The sequence below is a fragment of the Micropterus dolomieu genome, linkage group LG07 (assembly GCF_021292245.1).
Source record: "Micropterus dolomieu isolate WLL.071019.BEF.003 ecotype Adirondacks linkage group LG07, ASM2129224v1, whole genome shotgun sequence".
Classification (NCBI taxonomy): domain Eukaryota; kingdom Metazoa; phylum Chordata; class Actinopteri; order Centrarchiformes; family Centrarchidae; genus Micropterus; species Micropterus dolomieu.
The window spans coordinates 13,086,049-13,106,781 of NC_060156.1; the positions used below are offsets into that span (position 1 = coordinate 13,086,049).

General features: G+C 38.7%; 3 protein-coding genes and 1 pseudogene across 4 annotated transcripts in view; 2 read left to right on the forward strand and 2 right to left on the reverse strand.

Moving 5' to 3' along the window:
• Nucleotides 1-2,317: 2,317 nt before the first annotated feature.
• Nucleotides 2,318-9,509, forward strand: nostrin (nitric oxide synthase trafficking). The gene is made up of 16 exons (XM_046054937.1): nucleotides 2,318-2,359; nucleotides 2,525-2,610; nucleotides 2,731-2,814; nucleotides 3,021-3,083; nucleotides 3,188-3,269; nucleotides 3,359-3,421; nucleotides 4,388-4,486; nucleotides 4,595-4,720; nucleotides 6,090-6,188; nucleotides 6,275-6,400; nucleotides 8,060-8,168; nucleotides 8,333-8,421; nucleotides 8,523-8,648; nucleotides 8,817-9,072; nucleotides 9,179-9,271; nucleotides 9,358-9,509. Exons 1-16 carry the CDS (start codon nucleotides 2,333-2,335, stop codon nucleotides 9,492-9,494), a joined length of 1,665 nt encoding a protein of 554 aa, XP_045910893.1. The 5' UTR covers nucleotides 2,318-2,332; the 3' UTR covers nucleotides 9,495-9,509.
• spc25 (SPC25 component of NDC80 kinetochore complex) lies at nucleotides 9,082-14,776 on the reverse strand. 2 transcript variants are annotated; one of them, XM_046054938.1, is made up of 7 exons: nucleotides 14,316-14,776; nucleotides 12,949-13,120; nucleotides 12,202-12,267; nucleotides 11,781-11,927; nucleotides 11,538-11,663; nucleotides 10,902-11,000; nucleotides 9,082-10,248 (listed from the first exon to the last, which is right to left on the reverse strand). In XM_046054938.1, the coding sequence occupies exons 2-7, from the start codon at nucleotides 13,097-13,099 to the stop codon at nucleotides 10,124-10,126; spliced, it is 714 nt and encodes a 237-aa protein (XP_045910894.1). In that variant the 5' UTR covers nucleotides 13,100-13,120; nucleotides 14,316-14,776; the 3' UTR covers nucleotides 9,082-10,123. The 2 variants fall into 2 exon arrangements, with proteins under 2 accessions (XP_045910894.1, XP_045910895.1); XM_046054939.1 differs by lacking the exon at nucleotides 14,316-14,776 and adding an exon at nucleotides 14,220-14,307.
• A 693-nt stretch (nucleotides 14,777-15,469) lies between these two features.
• Nucleotides 15,470-17,160, forward strand: LOC123974081 (annotated as a pseudogene).
• Nucleotides 17,161-18,477: 1,317 nt separating this feature from the next.
• Nucleotides 18,478-20,733, reverse strand: part of abcb11a (ATP-binding cassette, sub-family B (MDR/TAP), member 11a) — a 17,043-nt gene continuing 14,787 nt past the window's right edge. The window contains exons 24-28 of the mRNA XM_046054129.1: nucleotides 20,513-20,669; nucleotides 20,216-20,413; nucleotides 19,913-20,119; nucleotides 19,390-19,536; nucleotides 18,478-19,246 (exon numbers count right to left, since the gene is read on the reverse strand). Of these exons, the coding sequence (XP_045910085.1) occupies nucleotides 19,046-19,246; nucleotides 19,390-19,536; nucleotides 19,913-20,119; nucleotides 20,216-20,413; nucleotides 20,513-20,669 (910 nt within the window). The 3' untranslated portion in view covers nucleotides 18,478-19,045. The remainder of the gene's footprint in view (nucleotides 19,247-19,389; nucleotides 19,537-19,912; nucleotides 20,120-20,215; nucleotides 20,414-20,512; nucleotides 20,670-20,733) is intronic.

Genomic DNA, 20,733 nt, shown 5'->3' on the forward strand with positions numbered 1-20,733 from the left:
TACAGCCTCACAGTGCCACTAGCATGGCTGGTGACTCTTAGTGCTATTTATTGTCACATTCTCACTGTTTGTTGCTGCTTTTTATTCGTACTCCTGTAATTATTTTGCCAATGTTATTTGTAAATCCTGAATACTCTCTTGTTATATTAGATAAATGGACACATGGCATTTTAAATTATACAATGTCTAGTGCTAATAAATAGATTAGTTGATCGTCCAAAAATGTATTACCAACTTTCTGTAATTGATTAGTCAAAAGTCAAAATGCAAACAAATCAGTCAAAAATGCCAAACATTCACTGGCTCCTGTTCTCTGTTTTATATCATTGTATATTGAATATCTAAGTTTTGGACTGACAAGCAATCGATTTGAAAAAAGGGTCACAAGATTAATCAATGATGAAAAGAATTAGCTGCAAACAAAATGTTCAGAGGTCTCCATATCTCGAGCAAATATATTTTATGGCTTTTACAGCTTGTTGCCTGATACTGATTGGCAGAACAACTCCGTTATGCCACTCTGACACCCATTTGTAGCACCGCCATGCATGGTCGCCACAGATAATGACGCAACCATCCCTCTTATTTCTGCAGGTGTCTAAAGACGACCGCAGCGACATTGAGTCCAGCTCTGATGAGGATGACAGCCCCCCACCCAATCAGAAGCACCACAACAGCGCCACCACCAATGGGACCAACAAAAATCACGGGACCAACGGCTACCTGACAGGAGCCCCATATCCCGACGAACACTGACTAAGCTGATATCACAACACTGGAGCCATGCTACAGACACCATCCATCAATCTGTGTGTGTGTGTGTGCGTGTGTGTGTGTGTGTGTGTGTGTGTGTGTATTTGAGTGTATGGTGGAAACATGAACAACATCGCCTGTCTGTGGCTGGAACTTCTTGATAGATTTATGTGAATGCAGTTTTGTTGTCAATTTGATTCTTTGCTTATTTCCTCACGCAATTTATTTTTTCCATCTATATATTTGCATCAAAATGCACTCAATGAAATATCAACGCACTCCTATCGGTACAACCCACTCTGTTTAGCCAATGAATGAAAGCATTCCACTTTATGGTGTAAGCATGCTACTTTAACATACAGTAGTCTGGCATACTGGGGGTATTTCTTCTTATGTTCGTGTCTTTCTATGTTATTTATTTTTTATAAATATTTTTGCAGATGGTAGTCGGACATCTATTCTCCTTTGACGTCAGTGTTAAAGATGAAATAATCTTGAACAACAACAGCACAGCTGTTTGTTCACACCACAACATCATGATAACGAGTATTAGCAAAATGCTGAAGAACTGGGTTTACTTTTAATGCTACACCCCCAAAGATATGCCAAAATGTTTGAAGTTTACTCACATTTTGAAATACATTCTCCACTCAAACCGTGTATATGATGTCAATGACAGTATTAAGTGTGTGCATCGGACATCGGTCTAGATGCTGTATTCCCTATTAAAGCATTTTGTTAAGTATTCTGGTACATTTCTGGTAAGCATTTCATTAAAGGCCATTTGTCCTCTGAGGAGGCAGACATGAGTTCTTTGAATGATTCAATAAAAAAAACATGAAGATTGCAAATGTGTGTGGTTCTGTTCAATAAGTTTAATCAGCAAAGAAACAAAATCAAATCCTGGTGGTGAATTCTGTTTACAAATAAATTAATTTGAAATTTTGTTTATTTGAGATAGAATTAAATTCATTGGTGATGGCTGTATTCCTTTTAGGTGCTTTAGTTTCAGGGTCCCAATATTGTTCATGCTGGCATATTCGCACTGTCATGACATATTGGGAAACTTGAATAGAACAGAGCCATCATTAATGGTATGAACTTGTTTTGGTTTTCTGGCCGACAACTGTACTGTTTTGTTTCAGACTCTCCACTCTCATAGCGTCAGCAGGCAGCTCTTTTTAAAGAACATGCTGTAAAAAAAACCCCACTACAATACCTCCTCAGCACCACACAGCAGACAGACACAATATGGTTTATGTCAGCCATTACAACTTCTAATCCCTTTATAAAGGGGGACTTATACCCTGTTAATATACTTCTTTTTGGTCACCATTAATAGGTTCAGTGACGCATGAGAGCAAGGATAGGCCTTTGTTTTGTGTTTATACATTTTCCTTTCTGTACATCAGCCATCCTGGCTGAGTTTGCATTTATAGTTTCTTTTTTCACCCCCTCACTGGACTTGTCCTTTGTATAGTGCATTGACAAAAGCTCAGGTGATTTCCGCATGAGTGACTTTGGGAGGAGGGTGGTCAAAGTCCCAGGTCCAAAGTCAACAAACTGCCACAGTCTTAAGATGAAGGACCCTATCAGCACCTGCTCTGTGAGTATTTCTTTGAAAAATCCAGGCCATTGTTTACTTTCTAAATGCACCGGAGTGGAAAATAAGATTTCAATATGCGTTTTATTATGACAGACAGACTTGAAACTATCACAATCAGAACTAACTTTGTATGTTTTGCTCCAACCTTATTCTCTTGTCTTTCAGTATAACCAGCTCTATCAAAATGTGAAACGATTTTCAAAAACTGGGGAGTACTTCTGCAAAGAACTTATGACAGTTTTTCAGCAAAGGTATGTTCAATACAATACAATATAACCTTCAGAGTAATTCAAGTATTTTAATGACAGGAGTGGCAGGAATTATTGTTTGACGCAGTCATTATCTCTCGCTGCAACATTTTCCTGTTTTAGGGCGGAGCTGGAACTTACTTATGCTAAAGGACTGCAAAAACTTGCTGGCAAACTCATCAGGGCCTCCAAAGAAATGTCAAACAAGTAAGCGACTCAGTGCTGAATGTTTAATCGGCTCTGTCCTTTGTTTGTTCTGTGTTTAACATGGCCTATCCTGTCAAGTGCTGTACAGAAATGATGGTATCATGGGAAATAGCATGCGCCTAGCAAGTTAGATGTGACAAAATATAGGCAGGTGTCAGGCTAATTAGCCCACAACTCTAACCTTTTCTTGTTGGCTCCCTACTCAGTTCCACCTACAGTGCCTGGTGTCATGTGTCAGATGAGATGTACTCAAGAGCAGACGCCCACAGGTAGTTTTCAACCTGAGCTCACCTCGTAGCAGTGCCTGTCCACACATTAAACAAATGTTAGAGATATCTGGACTTAAATATGGTGCTTGTTGTTCTCATTTCAGATCATTAGGAAATGCATTTCAGCAAGAAGCAATTCTGGAACTACGACAAGTCTTAGATGAGCAGACTAAGAGGAAGAGGCCTGTATGAAACTGGTTCTTTACCATTGTATCTGTACGTCTGTTCGACCCTTCAGTTAAAATGTATCTCTATCCTTGTCTGTGCTTTAATAGCTTGACAGCGCCATTGAAAGAAATGGAAAACTTGTTACTACTAATTGGAGTGAGCAACTTAAGGTAAAGAATCTTTTTCCAAAATTAAAAAATATATAGATTTTAAATATTGCAAAGATAGGACGGAGCTGCTGCCAACAATTATAATTATTATACTGATCCATGAAGACATTTGTGTGACTTTCAACTATTGGTGACCTTTATAGTGAACCCCTTACACTCTATATAAGGCATTACAATGTGAGCATTACAGATAATTGAATTGATATAAACTTTAATAATGCATTATCATCAAAACATCCACTAAAAGTAGGATCACCACGCTTTACAATTTAAAGGATTGTAAATAGCTTGCGATCAGTCTATCCATTTTGCCTGACAGGTTATAAAGTCTTAAAAAGACTTTGGGACTGTTAAGAAGGCTTTAAGCCCAGCCATAAACAAATGCTTTGCTCAGTATGGTGCCAGAAAGCACAGTAATGTTCACAATGACTATAACTTTTCATGCAAAAATTGATCATGTTGTAATTTTTGGCTCTTGTTACGAAACACCATATTTCATAAGATTCATAAAAACTTTTACATTGTATTATGAATGTCTCATAATGCATTATGTAACTGTTACAGATATGGCATTCATTAGAAGGTTTACTAATGTTATTTTTACATAACAACTTAGAAAACCATTGTCTTCCTTTGAATTAACATGAAGTACTTAAAAATAACTGAAATAATTGACTTAATGTAATACAAACTTACCGGTTTTCTCAAATATGAATTTAATATTATAGAATAAATGTTTCAGCAGACATTTGTAATTTAATGTACTGAAAACCTGGCCATTTTTGTATGTCATTCTTTCTCATGCGTTACACAAGAGCTCATTTAAAATCTGGCAGTTGCTTTCTATTCAGCTTCCTTCCCTCACACATGGCACAGTAAAGTGCTGAACTCAGTCTTATTCTATATCATTTTGTTATATCAAGAATATCTTATGTATGTGGATTATGGTTTCCTTTTCTAAAACAGACCAAGAAGAAATTGTTTGGACTAACAAGGGAGCACGAGGCTTTGTTCAACTTTGTTGAGAACAACAAACACATTTGCACAGAAAAGGAAAAACAAAAGGTACAGGATATGGCCGCTACATATGTTTTCATTATTTGGGAGTAAATACCAGCTGGAAAAGCTGCCAACATGCCAACAAGATTTTTTTCCCCCTGTCCTTGACTACAGATGCTGAACAGGCTGACTAAGTCGGCAGAGATGCAGGCGCGGGTGGATGAGGAGTACTTTAATATCAACATGGAGGGTCATCACATGAGACTCAAGTGGGAAAACACATTGAAAAACTGCCACCAGGTGCAGAAAATGCTCTCCTGCTTCTCATATTGTAGGCATTTAGCTGTTCCTCTTATTTAGAGTGGCTTTTTGTGAGTGAACAGGTACGTTCAGTGTCTTGCTCAAGGACACCTCATTTGTAATAAGAGTTGAACCAGTGAGCTTTTGGTTGCAGAAAATGCCCTATAAGCAGTCAGTCTACCACCCGAGCATCAAATGATCACAGTCCACCCAGTGAATTCTGCAACTTATTAGGGCCTGAGCAGCAGGTCCCAGAGGTCCCTCTTGAAATCTTTACGGGGGGTTTTATTATTAAAACTTCAAACATATTTTTGGGGTGCTCATGATGCTACAAAAATTGTGAAACTTATTACATACGTCATAACTGGTGAAAATACTCGTCTGATGTGGATCTTGGACAATGGGTGTGGCAAAATGGCTCCATAGTGCCCCCTAAAAATTTCAACAAAGCAGCCTCTGCGGTCCCTTTCTCCAAGATGTACCAAATTTGGGAGGCACATGTATTATGCCCAGACTTTAAAAAAAGCCTGTTGGAGATATACCCTAAATTCAACAGGAAGTCAGCCATTTTGGATTTCCTAAAATGTGCAATTTTAGGGCATTTTTTGCCATTTGGCTCCAATCTAAAGACCCTTGTGATGCTAAATAGCCTAGCTTTTCAGTTTTCGTCAGTCGGCGTGTCTGTGGTGATACTGTGAATTGCTGAAGTTTCTCAATTCTTAACTTGGCTATCTCGTATCTAACTGTGGTAACTCGGCACCACATTGCCAGATTTGTTCCAAATTTTATGTTTGATAAGAGTCCCGGCCTGGGGACATAAGTGCGTCATTGTGCCACCTCTGAGCCACATCACCCCCTATCCACCTGAAGCGAGGACAGGCCACAATAAACACACAAGAGGACAACAAACAGAAACTAGAAAGAGTGGTAGAGAAGGGGAGAAGCTGGATCTACTGGAGGATGAAGATCGAGATTAGTGACTAGATATTGCTCTGTGCAGTATCCAATATTCATGAAAATTCAGAGCCACGTCAACCAACTTCTGGCAACAGCAGCAATCCCTGATGTGTGGAAAGTGCCAGGAGCAGCTCATCTCTTCTTGCAGCTTGAGTTAAATGCTGTATTCTCTTGGATACACAGATTTTATCAGCATGTAGCAAGGAATAGCACCACAATGGAAAATGAGTGAAACGTTTGAGGCCGCTTGCTCACACTCATTATCTCTTGCAGTCTTTCCAGTCACAATGACCTGGTTTTCCTTAGTGCTTTTATTTAAATTTTACCTCAGATTTAGGTGACATTCATCCAGCAGTAGGTGACAGGGATGTTGTACAGAAAGCCTCATAGTGCCACTTTCTGTTTTTTTCAGATCATACAGGAGATGGAGAAACAGCGAATTGAAGTTCTGTTCAACCTTTTGAATAAATACAACCTCCACATGTCCAGCTTTGGGCAGACCATCATACATGTAAGATTTCCTGATCTCCAACCTGCTCATATGTATGCACTAAATTCCCTGGTGAAAATTATAACATGCACTTCTGCCACTTCTAGGGCCAAAGACAGACCGAACAGGCAGTCCAAAGGGTGGACATGGATAAAGACATACAAACCCTGGTGGTGGAAACCAGCATCACAGCTGAAGATAACAAAGCAGAGTATCTGGTGGCTGATTATTTTGTAAGTCTGCAATTTTTTTGCTCAGAGAATCGGTTGAGAGGCTTGCCTGCAGGCCACAGACTCATTCAGTGACTCACCCTTTCAAAGACATAAGACATCTCTGCATGGGATGTCTTTTTGATGTTAGTATTCATACTGCCATAGATGTAAAGCTGTATTGGTTAATATGTGACAGGGCTTGACATGGAGGCTGTTTTTTAATGTATTAGTTTTACTGCTTGTTGTGTTGTATGTAGGCGTCAGGTTATACTCGGGTCTACTTTGCAAATATGATAGTAATCTCAATTAGATTTACCGGACCTAAAGGTTATATATACACTGCACACTCACCTAAAGGATTATTTATGCAATTATTTAATCAACCAATCACATGGCAGTTGCTTCAATGCATTTAGGGGTGTGGTCCTGGTCAAGACAATCTCCTGAACTCCAAACTGAATGTCAGAATGGGAAAGAAAGGTGATTTAAGCAATTTTGAGCGTGGCATGGTTGTTGGTGCCAGACGGGCCGGTCTGAGTATTTCACAATCTGCTCAGTTACTGGGATTTTCACGCGCAACCATTTCTAGGGTTTACAAAGAATGGTGTGAAAAGGGAAAAACATCCAGTATGTGGCAGTCCTGTGGGCGAAAATGCCTTGTTGATGCTAGAGGTCAGAGGAGAATGGGCCGACTGATTCAAGCTGATAGAAGAGCAACTTTGACTGAAATAACCACTCGTTACAACGGAGGTATGCAGCAAAGCATTTGTGAAGCCACAACACGCACAACCTTGAGGCGGATGGGCTACAACAGCAGAAGACCCCACCGGGTACCACTCATCTCCACTACAAATAGGAAAAAGAGGCTACAATTTGCAAGAGCTCACCAAAATTGGACAGTTGAAGGCTATGATGAGTCTCGATTTCTGTTGAGACATTCAGATGGTGGAGTCAGAATTTGGCGTAAACAGAATGAGAACATGGATCCATCATCCCTTGTTACCACTGTGCAGGCTGGTGGTGGTGGTGTAATGGTGTGGGGGACGTTTTCTTAGCACACTTTAGGCCCCTTAGTGCCAATTGGGCATCGTTTAAATGCCACGGCCTACCTGAGCATTGTTTCTGACCATGTCCATCCCTTTATGGCTACTTCCAGCAGGATAATGCACCATGTCACAAAGCTCGAATCATTTCAAATTGGTTTTTTGAACATGACAGTGAGTTCACTGTACTAAAATGCCCCCCCCAGTCACCAATTCTAAACCCAATAGAGCATCTTTGGGATGTGGTGGAACGGGAGCTTCGTGCCCTGGATGTGCATCCCACAAATCTCCATCAACTGCAAGATGCTATCCTATAAATATGGGCCAACATTGCTAAAGAATGCTTTCAGCACCTTGTTGAATCAATGCCATGTAGAATTAAGGCAGTTCTGAAGGCGAAAGGGGGTCAAACACAGTATTAGTATGGTGTTCCTAATAATCCTTTAGGTGAGTGTATATAAATGTGCAGAATGCAGTGCAGTAGTGACAATAGCGTGTTTGTAAAATTTCCAGGAAATATTCACTTTGTATGCGTTAACCTTGTAGCTTTTGCACATACTGCATGAATAGCAGATTTTAACCAAGCCCATCATAGTTTTGTGATAAATTCATGTGATCTCTGTTCTGCATGTGTCAGGAGGAGGACAACAAATCACTGATGGGCAAAGATAGAAGAAAAGAGGCCATCAAACTGAAACTCCAGCGCCTGGAGAACAGTATTACAAAAACAAATAAAGACCGTGAAGGCGAGTTCAGTACATTGTCAATTAAAAAGAACATTAAAATGACAGTATAATCTGAAGGAGGTGGAAAAACTATATTTCACTATGACTCAGTGATTCATAATGGAAAGCACTACATAAGGTCGTTCATTTTGTTTTCTAAGTCACCTTTGACATTCTCATTGCAGGAATTGAAAGACTGATGAAAACATACTCTGAAAATCCATCTTTTTCAAACCAAAAGAACCTTGAGGAAATTGAACAGCAGCTTGATGAGGTAAACTGTGTACAGTGTGTAAAGTTGATGGATATTTACTTTAAACTGATCATAAATAAGACTGGTTCAAGTGTTCACTAATGCCATCTCATTCCCTGTAGTGTACTCTAAAACTGGATCTCCTTGAGGCAACTCACTACAAACTCTCTGCATCGCTTTCTGAATTAAAAGGGAAACCCAAGTCCTCCCACCGATTTAGTGAAAGCATACTGAAATGGAAAGATAAGGTAAGTGTACATAGACCACTTTCAGGATTTTAAGTATGTTCTGGGGTAGAGATAGCTGAGTGGTTAAGGGGGAGTTTATAATTATAATGTTGGCCTAAATGGCCAAAACTGATTGGAGACATACAAATCTTTATGAGGTCAAACATTAACTATTTTGACTGTTGTCAGGACTGTGAGCACAGTGTTGTTCAACTGACTCGTCCAGTCAAACTCAAGAGGACCCCATTCAGATCCCAACAGTCACTGAGAGCGTCTATCATTTACAAAGGACCTGCTCCGTTTGTGACACAGCAGTCTGCGGAGGGTTTACAAAGTGCTACTGACCCAGTCACTCCAAGAGCTACAAAACATGAAACTGTAGCTGTCGAGTGTGACAGCACTGTTAACGGAGCCCTGCCTCAAACCGACGAAGACAAAGAAAGAGGTTAACACATTTTCAGAGCACCAACACAAAGATTTATTTCTATTCATCACACCTTGAAATTAAAACTAATAATAATAATAATAATAATAATATCAACATTGAATAGGTCTAACACCACCAGAGTCATGCAGTATAGGAAAATGCAAGGCCCTGTACAATTTCACATCTGAACAGGATGATGAATTGTCTTTGAAAGAAGGTAAGTGGCAACTCAACTGCAGAAAATCTAAAATAGTAGCAGGTTTATGACTAATCTGATAAGATTACTGGGTTATGGTTTTACAGGAGATCTTCTAGACATTCACAAAAAGGAGGAGAATGGTTGGTGGTTTGGTGAACTTAATGGTAAGACAGGCCATTTTCCATCAACCTATGTTGAGGAGTTGCCTGTGTTGCACAAAGTCAAATCATCTGACGCCTGACTGACGTCAGCAAAAAAAAAAAAAAAAATCAAAGAGGAACTTCTGCATTGCCACAAATATGATGGTAACAACTGGATACCTCATCCCAACTAAAACACATTGTTTGTGCAGGCTGAAGTAATTTGTTGCTTTTAAGTGGTTAAAAAAAAGACAGAAGCATTCAGTTTAACAATACATGTTCCTCTGCTGACAGTGTCGGTTTTGTCATTGTTCCCCCTAAATTTGTAATGTTGGGAAAAACGTAATGATTTGTATTTTGTAATGCTGTTAAAATTCATACTGTATGTGAATTCTTATACCCAAATGACCCCCCCAATTATATATGCCACATTTTGTACAGATGAACCTAACTATAGTATTTGATAAATATGTATTTAAATGAATATGATTAATATAAGTAATAATGGAGCTAGTGAAAATAGAAACTATGTACTTATCTTATCCTCACCCCCTTTAATCTCAGAGATGACATGAGAAAATAAATGAAAACTATTTACATCATCTGTGAATCTTTCATTACTTTTGAAGAACATCTACAGCCAACTAGTGATTTTTGCAGGATTTAGAGACATAAAAGACAAGGGTCATATCTCCACCAGAACACCTGTTCGAGGCTGAACTCCACAATCTTAGCATCGTGCAAGAGAGACAAATTCCTTCCTGACGTTTGCCAGGAATGCTGGTAAGTTATTGGTCTCCTGAAGCCGGCTTTCCAGTACTGGCAAACACTCGAGCACGGGGTCACTCGACACAACTGTAGAAATGATAGACTTAGGTTAATATTAGAGAATACATTTACAATGCTTGTTGCAGGATAAAGCTGGGGATATTTAATATTTTAATTATTATTAATAAATCTATCAAAAGGCCCCAAACCAGCAGTGTATTAGAATTTTTCCCTCCCTATCCTGTCTGTGGCACTTATTGCCATGCCCATTAGTTCCTACTGAGTGACAATATAGGTATTTAAAAACTGGTCATAAATATGTGGTTTTTAAATAAAGCTAAATAACTTCCCAACACAGCTGGGCACTGCTGTATTAAGCAACTTGTATTTAAACAGGAGTAAATACTGCATTTGTTAGGGACTATTTTCACTGGTGGATTAATACACATTTGATGCTCCAGTGAGTATCCTATATGAAGTATGACACTGCATATAGGATTAACTCGACACCACAGTGCATAATGTTCATGGGAATCATGTGGCACAGAGGAATAAGCTATATAAGGCTCTGGGTACACAGGCAATACCTGTGCGTAGGGTCAGTTTACTACTGGGTTTGGTCTTCATAGACTATTGTCAGCCATGTCTTTCAAATGAAGGTGATAAATTGATAATAGTGAAGTCATAATTTCAATAAACTGCACAACATTTTGCTGGAGTACAAAGTGTGTGTAACTTACTCTGGTATGATCCGTCTTCTTTAATCCCCATTGTGACAACGTAGGCGCTGTCCTGATCTAAAGGGTTGATATGCCGAAAAATAAACTGCAACTGTTCACCTTTAAGGACAACAAACAACATATTTACATCAGCTGGGGAGAGAGTCAGAAGTTTACTAGAGACAAGCTACAATAAGTGTTGTGTTTCACAGAGATGTTGATGTGTTAGTGACGTACTGTTTTCTCCCCCTAACTTCTCCTCTTGCTGGTGTACTCCCACTACTGATCTGATTAAAAAAAAAACAGCTATTTCTTATTAAAAGCCCACTTCTTTGTTGTTGGTGGTTTTGAGTCATCAGTGCACTATATGACTAAGCTGCTAGAAATCTAGTTTATTTCTACACCTCTGATTGTGTTTTGCTAGGGAGGAATTAAAAGCAACAAAAGAGGGTAGTCCTATCAGGTAACAAACATATTTCTTCTTAAACTGAGAGCCCACAAGCTTCAGGCAAGAGGAACTCCCAAAAACCCTCTAAGCTGTACAAAATAACTCCCATCTGCATGTTTTACTCTAAATGTATGGAAACAGCAATGGACAGAAACAGGACTCAAGAAAGATACAGAATAGGGGAATGTACATGTTTGTGTCTGGCATACCTTTAATCGATTGTGTTTTGCCGATGATTGTTCGTATCTCCATTCCCAAATTATCCTGAAAGACTAATCTGGCTTTCTGGAGATTCCTCAGTCTGTCTTTGTTTGCTTTATGTTGAGACACAATTACTGAAGACAGAGAAAAGACATAAAACCAGTGCAGGGGTCAATTGCTAAAACAATCATATGCCAAAGTTTAAGTTCTGCGATCTAAACTATTCATTTAATTTTCAAATATCAACTTACGCTCTTTTCTCTTGGCTTGTTCTTCTTTAAGTTTCTCTATCTTCTGGATAATGTCGTCTTTCTGCATCTCCTTCTGCTCAATCTCAGACATCAAGTCGGAAATGGCGTGCTGTTTCTCTTTCAGTGATGCATTTTTTTGTTTCAAGTCTGGGGGACAAACATTGCAACAATACGCTTTCACATAAACACTGAAGACTCTGAAGCTGCATTACAACCTTTTGTCCCAAACAAGTATAGTGTGCATAAGAAAATGAGGAATTCTACAGCACCTGAGAACGGGGTTAGTGCTGGGACAAAAATACAGTTGGCATGGGGACAATACAAATACCTTCATTACTCCTCTAAACATTGAGACAACCAGCTACTACAACTGAGTGTTAGGCACATACACAATGCTTTGTGGCCAAATGCATAAACTCACCTCTTTTGAATGTCTGTATTGTCTCAAACAGCATCTCATCGTCCTTACATTTCTTTAAACATGTATCTGCACCAAAAGGAAAACACCATCAACTCTCAGGTTAATTAAAATAACTGTATAGGAATCATACTCATGGCCCTGATGTGCTGAGTCTCACACTGTGTCATTAAAATACATATAAACTCTGACCACTTTTTTTTTTTTAAAAACTGAGACAGCTCAAATTGAAACTGTAGGACTAGCATCTAGCCAAAAACAGTACAGTAAAAATAGTACAATTCCTTCGACACAGTGGTGCGTTACTTGTTTTTCATGTGATTAATGGGATTGCTGCACCCCTCTGTGTAACTGAATAATACCAGTTCAGGAAAAAATACTATGTGGTTTGCAAGACACAAAAAAAGGAAAGGTATTTAGTGGCCCACGCTCACCAATTGTACTTGGTACTTTGTTTGAAAATGCTTTGAAATATATATGAAGCCAGATGTCACTGCAACAGTTTGTGCTTAATATCTCAATAATCTACATCAAAAGCTTTTAAGAAGCAGCTGAAGGGATTCGTGAAGAAAATAAAAATCAAAATGTTGGGATATTTAGATGAACTGAAATAGTTACTGTTTTGTTGTACCTATCCAACCAAGCTGACCATATGTCTATTTTTTTTTATTTTATATGGACCCTTGGAAAAATAGCTATTGCCAGGACGTAAATTGATAGGGACTCCAACAACTAATACCTCTAACATACCAAGTGCAGACTTCACAAACTGTCTGTGGGACTGGCCCAGCTCCGCAGTTGTGTCAATTATCTCCCCATATGTTTTAAACTTTTTGTTTTGGATCTCCTCCATTGCAGCAGTGAACCTTTCACTTATTTTGGGATCAGTAATGGATGTCATGATGTTCAGATGTCAGACAATCTGCAATTGAAACAACACACAGAAGGACACTCATCACATGCACTTAAAATAACATTCTCACCTTGCATAGCACTTTTAAAAATATACTTTATACTGCTTGTATGTTTTTGACTATATATTGTAGCTGTTAATGTCAGTGTATTTTTGTGACTCGTGTTTACAATTTCCTTCAGCAGTAATGATAAAATTGAAGTTGAAGCTGAGAAACAAAGACAAAGGGGCCAGTGTCAGCCAAAGTAAAATGGCCCGAAGTTGTTCATATGGAGACCACGTAGCTGCTGTAAATACTGGACACAAGGACACCAAGACACTATCATCAGTGTAAAAATTACTCCCACCGACTGCCATACTTTTATACCAGAAAGCGTACATTGATATATGATATATGAATTAGTAAATTAAATGGATTAAATCATAACAGCTGGCACAATTTTTCTGTTTATGATGTTACCGTATATTGTTTTTATTTCACATTTGATATCAATAAAACTCTCCCTGACAACCAAGCAAACTCCATCCACTGACTAAGAATTGTGAAGACGGTAGCAAGACAGCTCGGGAAAATAATATAGAAATGAAACTTGTGCTGGGATTGTTTTTTCAAAACTTTCATAAAACATTAACTTAGCAGCCTCCACTTCCATGTCAAGCTAGATGACTTCCTGTCAGACGTTAACGTTGTCAGTCCCCGAAAACATCGGTATGATAACGTTAGAACAACACAAACAGCTCATTGTGTCAGCCTCATTTGTGACTTGCTGCAACTGTTACGGTGCAGACTGAGCCGTTACCTAGCAGTTAGCCGTTACTACCCTCTAACGTTATACATGAAAAGTAAAGCTGATGATACACAGAGCAACTTTTAGAGCAATCGTGCTGGGCAACGTTGTCGTCAATGGTAATGAGTAAAGATTACTACAGTAACGTTAATCCCCTTCCCACACCGCACCGCCGCTATCCGTTGCTCAAAAAGTTGCCCCGTGTATTATCAGCTTCAGAGTGGTTAGAAATGCAAAACCCAACTGGCAACATTAGCTTAACGCTAATGTTAGCTGGGAAACATCAGCGGTCAGTTAGCCGTAGCTTGCGCAGGACTCACCTTATTTAACTTACGCAGGAAATAAGACTATTGCCTGTTTACAAATTCACATTGATTTTGATTTGATTAGCTACTTGTTTTTATTTGGATACTCACAGGTTTTAATGTGTGGCTGTTGATATACCGCTTTACGCCTTGCAACTGAACCAGTCGTTATTTTCAAAAATTCGCGGTGTGCATGCAGGAGGCGGGGACTATCTTCTTCTTCTTTTTACCGGCGACTTGCAACCAGATGGAGCATTATCGCCACCTACTGTATTCTTCTTTTTTCTGGCAGTCTCGGCACTGTTTTAGAGCATTGCTGCCTCCCAATGGTATCACCTACATCTTAGTTACATCTGCCTAAATCCTTGTGTTCAGTCCAGTTGGTTGTAAAAAAAGATGAGATGTGTTTAAGCACCATCTTTCCGGAGTTATTTGAGAAAATGGTTTTAATGTCCATTTGTTTAATTCCTTCATGTTCCAGTCCATTTCTTAAAGCCAGTCTTTCTCTTGAGTATTTAGTGCACTCAAACAGCACATGTTCCACAGTTTCTGGTTGACTGCATGCTTCACAATTTCCAGATGGATGTGTAAGGAACAAATGTGTGCTGACACTTGAATGGATTCTTGTAGTGATGACTGATTACTCTCACCTGTGTTAGGGGGTGGGGAGGATCAGATGGGGATGAACCTGAATTTAGTGCAGGTGCAGGGTGGTGATGGAAAAATGGATAATAAGACACGAGCCTTTGGTGTGAGAGACCTGAGTTCAATTCCCCACGGTGACCTATCCACCATTGTGTCCCTGAGCAAGACACTTAACCCCTAGTTGCTCCAGAGGCGTGGAAACTCTGACAGCAATTGTAAGTTGATTTGGATAAAAGCATTAGCTCATGAATAAATGTAGTGCATCTCTGGGTTCCTGATCTATGGGAGATTCCATGTCTGCAGAGATGCATTTAACTTTGTGTGACCTGGAAATAACGTTTTATTTATTTTTCTTCCGCTTACAAATCAGCAAAATGACTCCCCCTAGCTATATGTATCTTCGTATCTCTTATGTTTTGTATGTATATATATTGCATTGTTAATCCTTTTCTACTATTAAAAAAAATCAGCTAAATGACTTTTTTTTTACAATTCAGAGGGACTGTTTCTTTTTCGTGACTTGAACAGAAAACGTTTTGTGATTAACTTATTTTCAGCTAAACATTTAAATGCAGCCAGGAATACACAGAAAGGGAACCTCAGACCGAACACCTCAACTTATGTCATCTGTGGGAGACCCTCGTATTATTTTCTGTTTATTTCCCCTTCTGGTTCCATCTCAGTAATAGTGTGGGCAACAAGATGGTATGAGCAGTTATTGTGGACTGGTTCAATCTTATTTTCAACTGCCAACACTGAGGTTAATAGTCTTTCAGAGCATTTTTGTGTATTTATACATTTATTTATTATACAACACTTTATTTGCTTATCGTTACAAACAAGCTAAAGTGAAAGCTGTCTGTCTTTAGTAACTATTAAATTTTGTTTGCCAGTACATTAAAATATGGCACATTATAAACTCAGCTGGTGGCTTCTCTACCAGCAGCAGCAGAGTGAACAGGAGAAGAAGGAGAAACTGTTAAGGACTGAGTTGTTCATTCTTTCTTAACTTCACTCAGTATGTTGTTATCAGGAATATGATTTATTTTTCTGACATTTGAGATTTGTTTCCAGTGAGATATTAGTGACTTTACTGTTGTAAATCCTGTTGCTGCTCTAGAAACAACATTTAGTTAATAAAAAATATTATATTGATTTTTTCAAATAATATATGCAATTATTTAGTAATAAATGGGACTGATAAGAGCACCGATAAAGAACTGAAACAATAAGGATTACCAAAAGCCTACAAGTGACGAAAAAATCCTAATGATACCATCCCAACTCATGAGAAAATGTCCAGGCCATCTCCATGTCCTGGTTTAAAAATCCGGCCCACTTGAATTTATTATTGAATAGCTCTGCAGTATATTTAAATATAACACGCACACTCTCTTCTGATGGTTCGTTATGCAGGAAGTTTATCTGGTCATGTCATGAGCTCATCATGTAAATGGTATGGGATGATCACCTCTGCTTTCAGCTTTACCAGGCCTTCCTCCAGAGTCACTTCTGTGCAGAGTTTTCAAAGGTGGGCGGTTATTTTGCATCATACCATTACATCAGTGGTTTCTTCATTACTGTTTGTGTCTAAATGTTTATATCCCTGCAGGTTTTGTTTCCTGAGGTCTTGTCTGTGGATGGCTTTGTTGTTAATTCAGATATGCATTTGCATCTCCAGGGATTTTATTGCAACACATTTCCCACATCAGGTTATCCTCTGCCTTTTAGCTGGCAAGTTTACTGTCATCATGGTGTATACCATAATTGTCTATGTAATAATAAATAATTCAGATTTTCTCTACAATGTGTAGGCACGGTGGTTGGCAAAGTGTTTGATTACATCCCTTCAGTCTGCAAAGCAAGCTTGAAATTGTACTTCCAGACCAATGTTATTCTTTCCTCTTTTGCTATTGGCTTTTATCTCATCTTCAACTCAGCAGACATTGATCCTTTGTAGTCAGGTACTAAAGCCAAGAGGTGGTGCACCAACCTAGATTGGATCTGTCTTGACACCACACTTTTCACCAGTCTAGTGAGACAACTACGAAACCTTGTTTGGTTGGGGCCTGGAAGTGAACTCTCAGATGTTCAGTCAGAGCTAAAGGGGGAAGAACGGCAACAAAACAAGATTTAAACCTGTGTGTGACAGCAACTCTCACATCTCTGCAATCGTATGCCACTATCAAAATGCCCACTCACACTGAGGTTCTGCTATACATTTTTATCTTTTTGCAAGAGCTCTTCAGTTCCTCCTGATTTGGTCGCTATTAAATATCTTAGATTATGTGGGAATTGTGAAGTTTTGTAATGTTGTTCTCCTTACTTTTAAATAGCATTAAAGAACATCATATGGGTAGTGGATACACATATACCATCTGTCAGAATGTTATTCAGTAATTGTAAGTCACATAAGTACTGTTGAAATAAGTTACATTACTGTGTTAGATTAGTTAATACATTTTTAAGGAGGTCTAACTTTATGTGATGAACATAGCAAAGTATGACATGTGTATGTGTTTATTTTCTCTGTTTTGTTTGTTTTACATGTACAGGATTACCCATGAGTGTATAAGTGAAGCATTAGTGACATGATGTGAAAGATGTTATAAATATAACTGTTAAACTTTTTATCAATTGGGAATTCACTCTTCTCTTATTAAAGAGCTGAAAAGTTATACTGCATTACTTTCAATTTCCCAAAAGCAACTTCCATTTTATTTATGAATACCGAGAGCAATGTAGGCTTCAGTGTTTTGCTCAAGGACATTTTGAGATGTGGATAATTAATGGTCAAACACCGGCTATAGAGGTTCACTGCAAACATCAGATTCAAATAAGTTACATTTAAATAAATAAAGGAGTGTTTTTTCACTCTAGGCCTGAAATAAAGTTATATCTCATATTTAAAATCTATTTCAAGGACAAAATTGTTTTCTTCTTTGTCAGGCTTCATCTAAACAATCAACACTTACCTTTCCCTTCAGTCAGTGACAAAATCCTAATTTTAGGTCTGTTATGTCAAATAATGCATTTCCGCACAGTTGAAAAAATAATTGAAACTCTGATGGCATTTTGTCAGATATTAGTGAAAGTGTTCTAAACATTTAAATTGTGCTGAAATATAAAAACAATAACCCAAAACTGAATATATGTACTGTTTAGGAGGACCAATCTTTGGCAACATGACAACAGCAAATCTGACATATACCTTTCAATAATTCCCTGCATTTTCCAGGAACCACAGTCTTCTGCAGCAACCCTGTATGAACTGTAGATGTATGTGTGTATATATCCTTCTGTGTAAATTATTATAATCACATATGGGTACCTTAGTTTCTCCAGGCAAATTCAGATGTTAATCAGCCAAAATGTAATGAGGTAGAACAGAGTCTCTGATGTAACTAGATTAGCACATTAGTTCAACTCCCCAGCCGAAACCATTTTCATGTCTTTTCCCACCGTCTGTGGTTGCTTAGCATCCAGTGGCACCTGAGGCCTGGCACTAAATGATATAACTGTCCTAAGTGTGGAGGCTACTTGTTAAGCCAAGCTTGAAGAAAACATCTGTGTGTCTGGGTACTTTATTATGCCTCTGTGCCCAGGGGGCGAAATAAAATAGGACCACTCAGCAGCTCAGCCTTTATTCACTGCAACTTCAAGTTAAATATTTAGAAAACTGAAGTCAGGAAGAAATACATTTTTATTACATACATTTTTGTTTGAAATGATGATGTAACAGTGTTTTGTGTAGGATCCACTTTTTCTTTAAAAAGTTGCGTTAAGGATTCATTAGATGGTCATATTAAGAAAGAAAAACATCCTTTCACTCATTCAACAATGATGAACAGATCTTTTCCAGTTAAAGATATTTTCAGCGCCCCTAAATCCCCAAACTTCCCTCCCATCTCACTGTTGTTTGAAACTGAAATGTGAACTGTGGTTAAGTTTAAAACATTAACATTGGGTCTGCATCTCTAAAGATCTTGACCTCTCCAATATGGCAGACAAAAAAGTAAAAGACCAATAGTATTTTGAAAGTTATAAGTTTTACTTTTGAGTTAACAAGTTTTTTGCTACAGTGAGTTTTATTGTCCTTCATATTCTTATATTGGTTTCATGTTTAAGATCAATCAATACCCCATACTATATATAATCATTTTCATCACATGTTCATCATATGTGGCGGCAGGCGCCTAGCTGATAGGAGCACCCGTTGTGACCAGTTTATAATAGGCACCCATCTTGGCCATGAGTTTATCATGTGTGCCCTGTTCTATGACAGCTCCTTTAGACATCACTGCTATGATGTCAGCAGTCTGGATTGTAGACAGCCGGTGAGCAATGACGATGCAGGTTCGTCCTTTTCTCGCCTCGTCCAGAGCCAACTGGACAGTCTGCAGGAAAACAGAGCTTTGTCAGGAAGAATACTTTTTAAGGTAAGTTCTTGGTGTCTCGTTTAAGCATGTGGAGTTTATTTGTGTAAAGTAATAACTTGCTTTGTGTTTATGCTGTTTCATGGTGTTTAGAAATGTATCACCTTTTCACTCTCTGTGTCCAGGGCAGAGGTAGCTTCATCTAGCAGCAGAATCTTAGGGTTTCTGATGATGGCCCGGGCAATGGCGATGCGTTGCTTTTGTCCTCTTGACAGCTGGGAGCCCTGGGCACCAACCCGAGTCTGATATTTCTTGTCGAGAGAAATCAAAAGGTCACAAGTTCAACAGTGCTGTAAACCTGTTCCACCACAATAAAGTGCAACTCCAATCTATTGGGCTCTTTTCAAAATAACTTACTAGCCAACTTATAATGAGGATGCTCTCTAAACTCTGCATCATTCTGACAGTTTATTTTTTTCTGCAAGGATCAAATGTTCAATAAGTAAACTATGTAAATATAAAGTATAGTATTAATATCAACGGGCTTCCAACAAAGCTACAATACTTAAACTGATTTTTGATTCTTGTTAACAGTAAGAGAATGGTTTTCAGTACCAGACAAATCCCCAGGATTTGCAATGGCAATGCATGTAAAGTTGTATTTTTAGGGAAATTGTTTCCACTCACATCTGGAAGCTTCATCACAAAGTCATGAAGGTGGGCTTTCTTAGCAGACTGAACAATCTCTTCCATGCTGACACTGTGTGTGTTATGTCCATACTTGATATTGTCCGCTATGCTGCAGTCAAACAACACGGGCTCCTGAGACACTATGCCAATCTGAGATCTTAGGAAGGGCACGTTGACAGTATGAGACGGGCGGCCATCGATCAACTAAAATAAAAAATGACATACTTAAGACAGAGTTGATGGAATCAATTAAACACATTTTGTGATTAGTAAAATAAAAGTCTAAACCAGTCTACATACCACTTGCCCTTGATCAGGGTCATAGAACCTTTCCAACAGTTGAACACTGGTGCTTTTCCCACAGCCACTGCTACCAACAAACGCCAAAGTCTGACCAGACTTCACAGACACATCCAGGCCGTTCAACACCTGGGTATCTGGCCGAGTTGGATAGGTGAAGTTGCAACTGAGGAACTCTATTTCACCTTTGAAGTTACCCTAAAGACGGATAACTAGGCTTAATGATTTGAAAGCAACATCATGGCAAAATGGTATCTTATTATGTATGATTCCTTTTTATTTACTGAATTCACCAACCCATTTTTCTCCATCTGTTTGGCTCAAGCTGATTTTAGGAATTCGGTCCAATAGTTTGAAAAACTGAGCAGCAGCAATTTTGGCTTTGGCATAGTCTGGAGTGAAGGAAGAAGCTCTGCCCAGTGCTGTCCCGCTGGTTACTATAGCTGATACCACTCTGGAGAAATACCATATGAGCAGGGGGTTGATGTCTGGTAGTCACTTCACAGACCACAAAATAC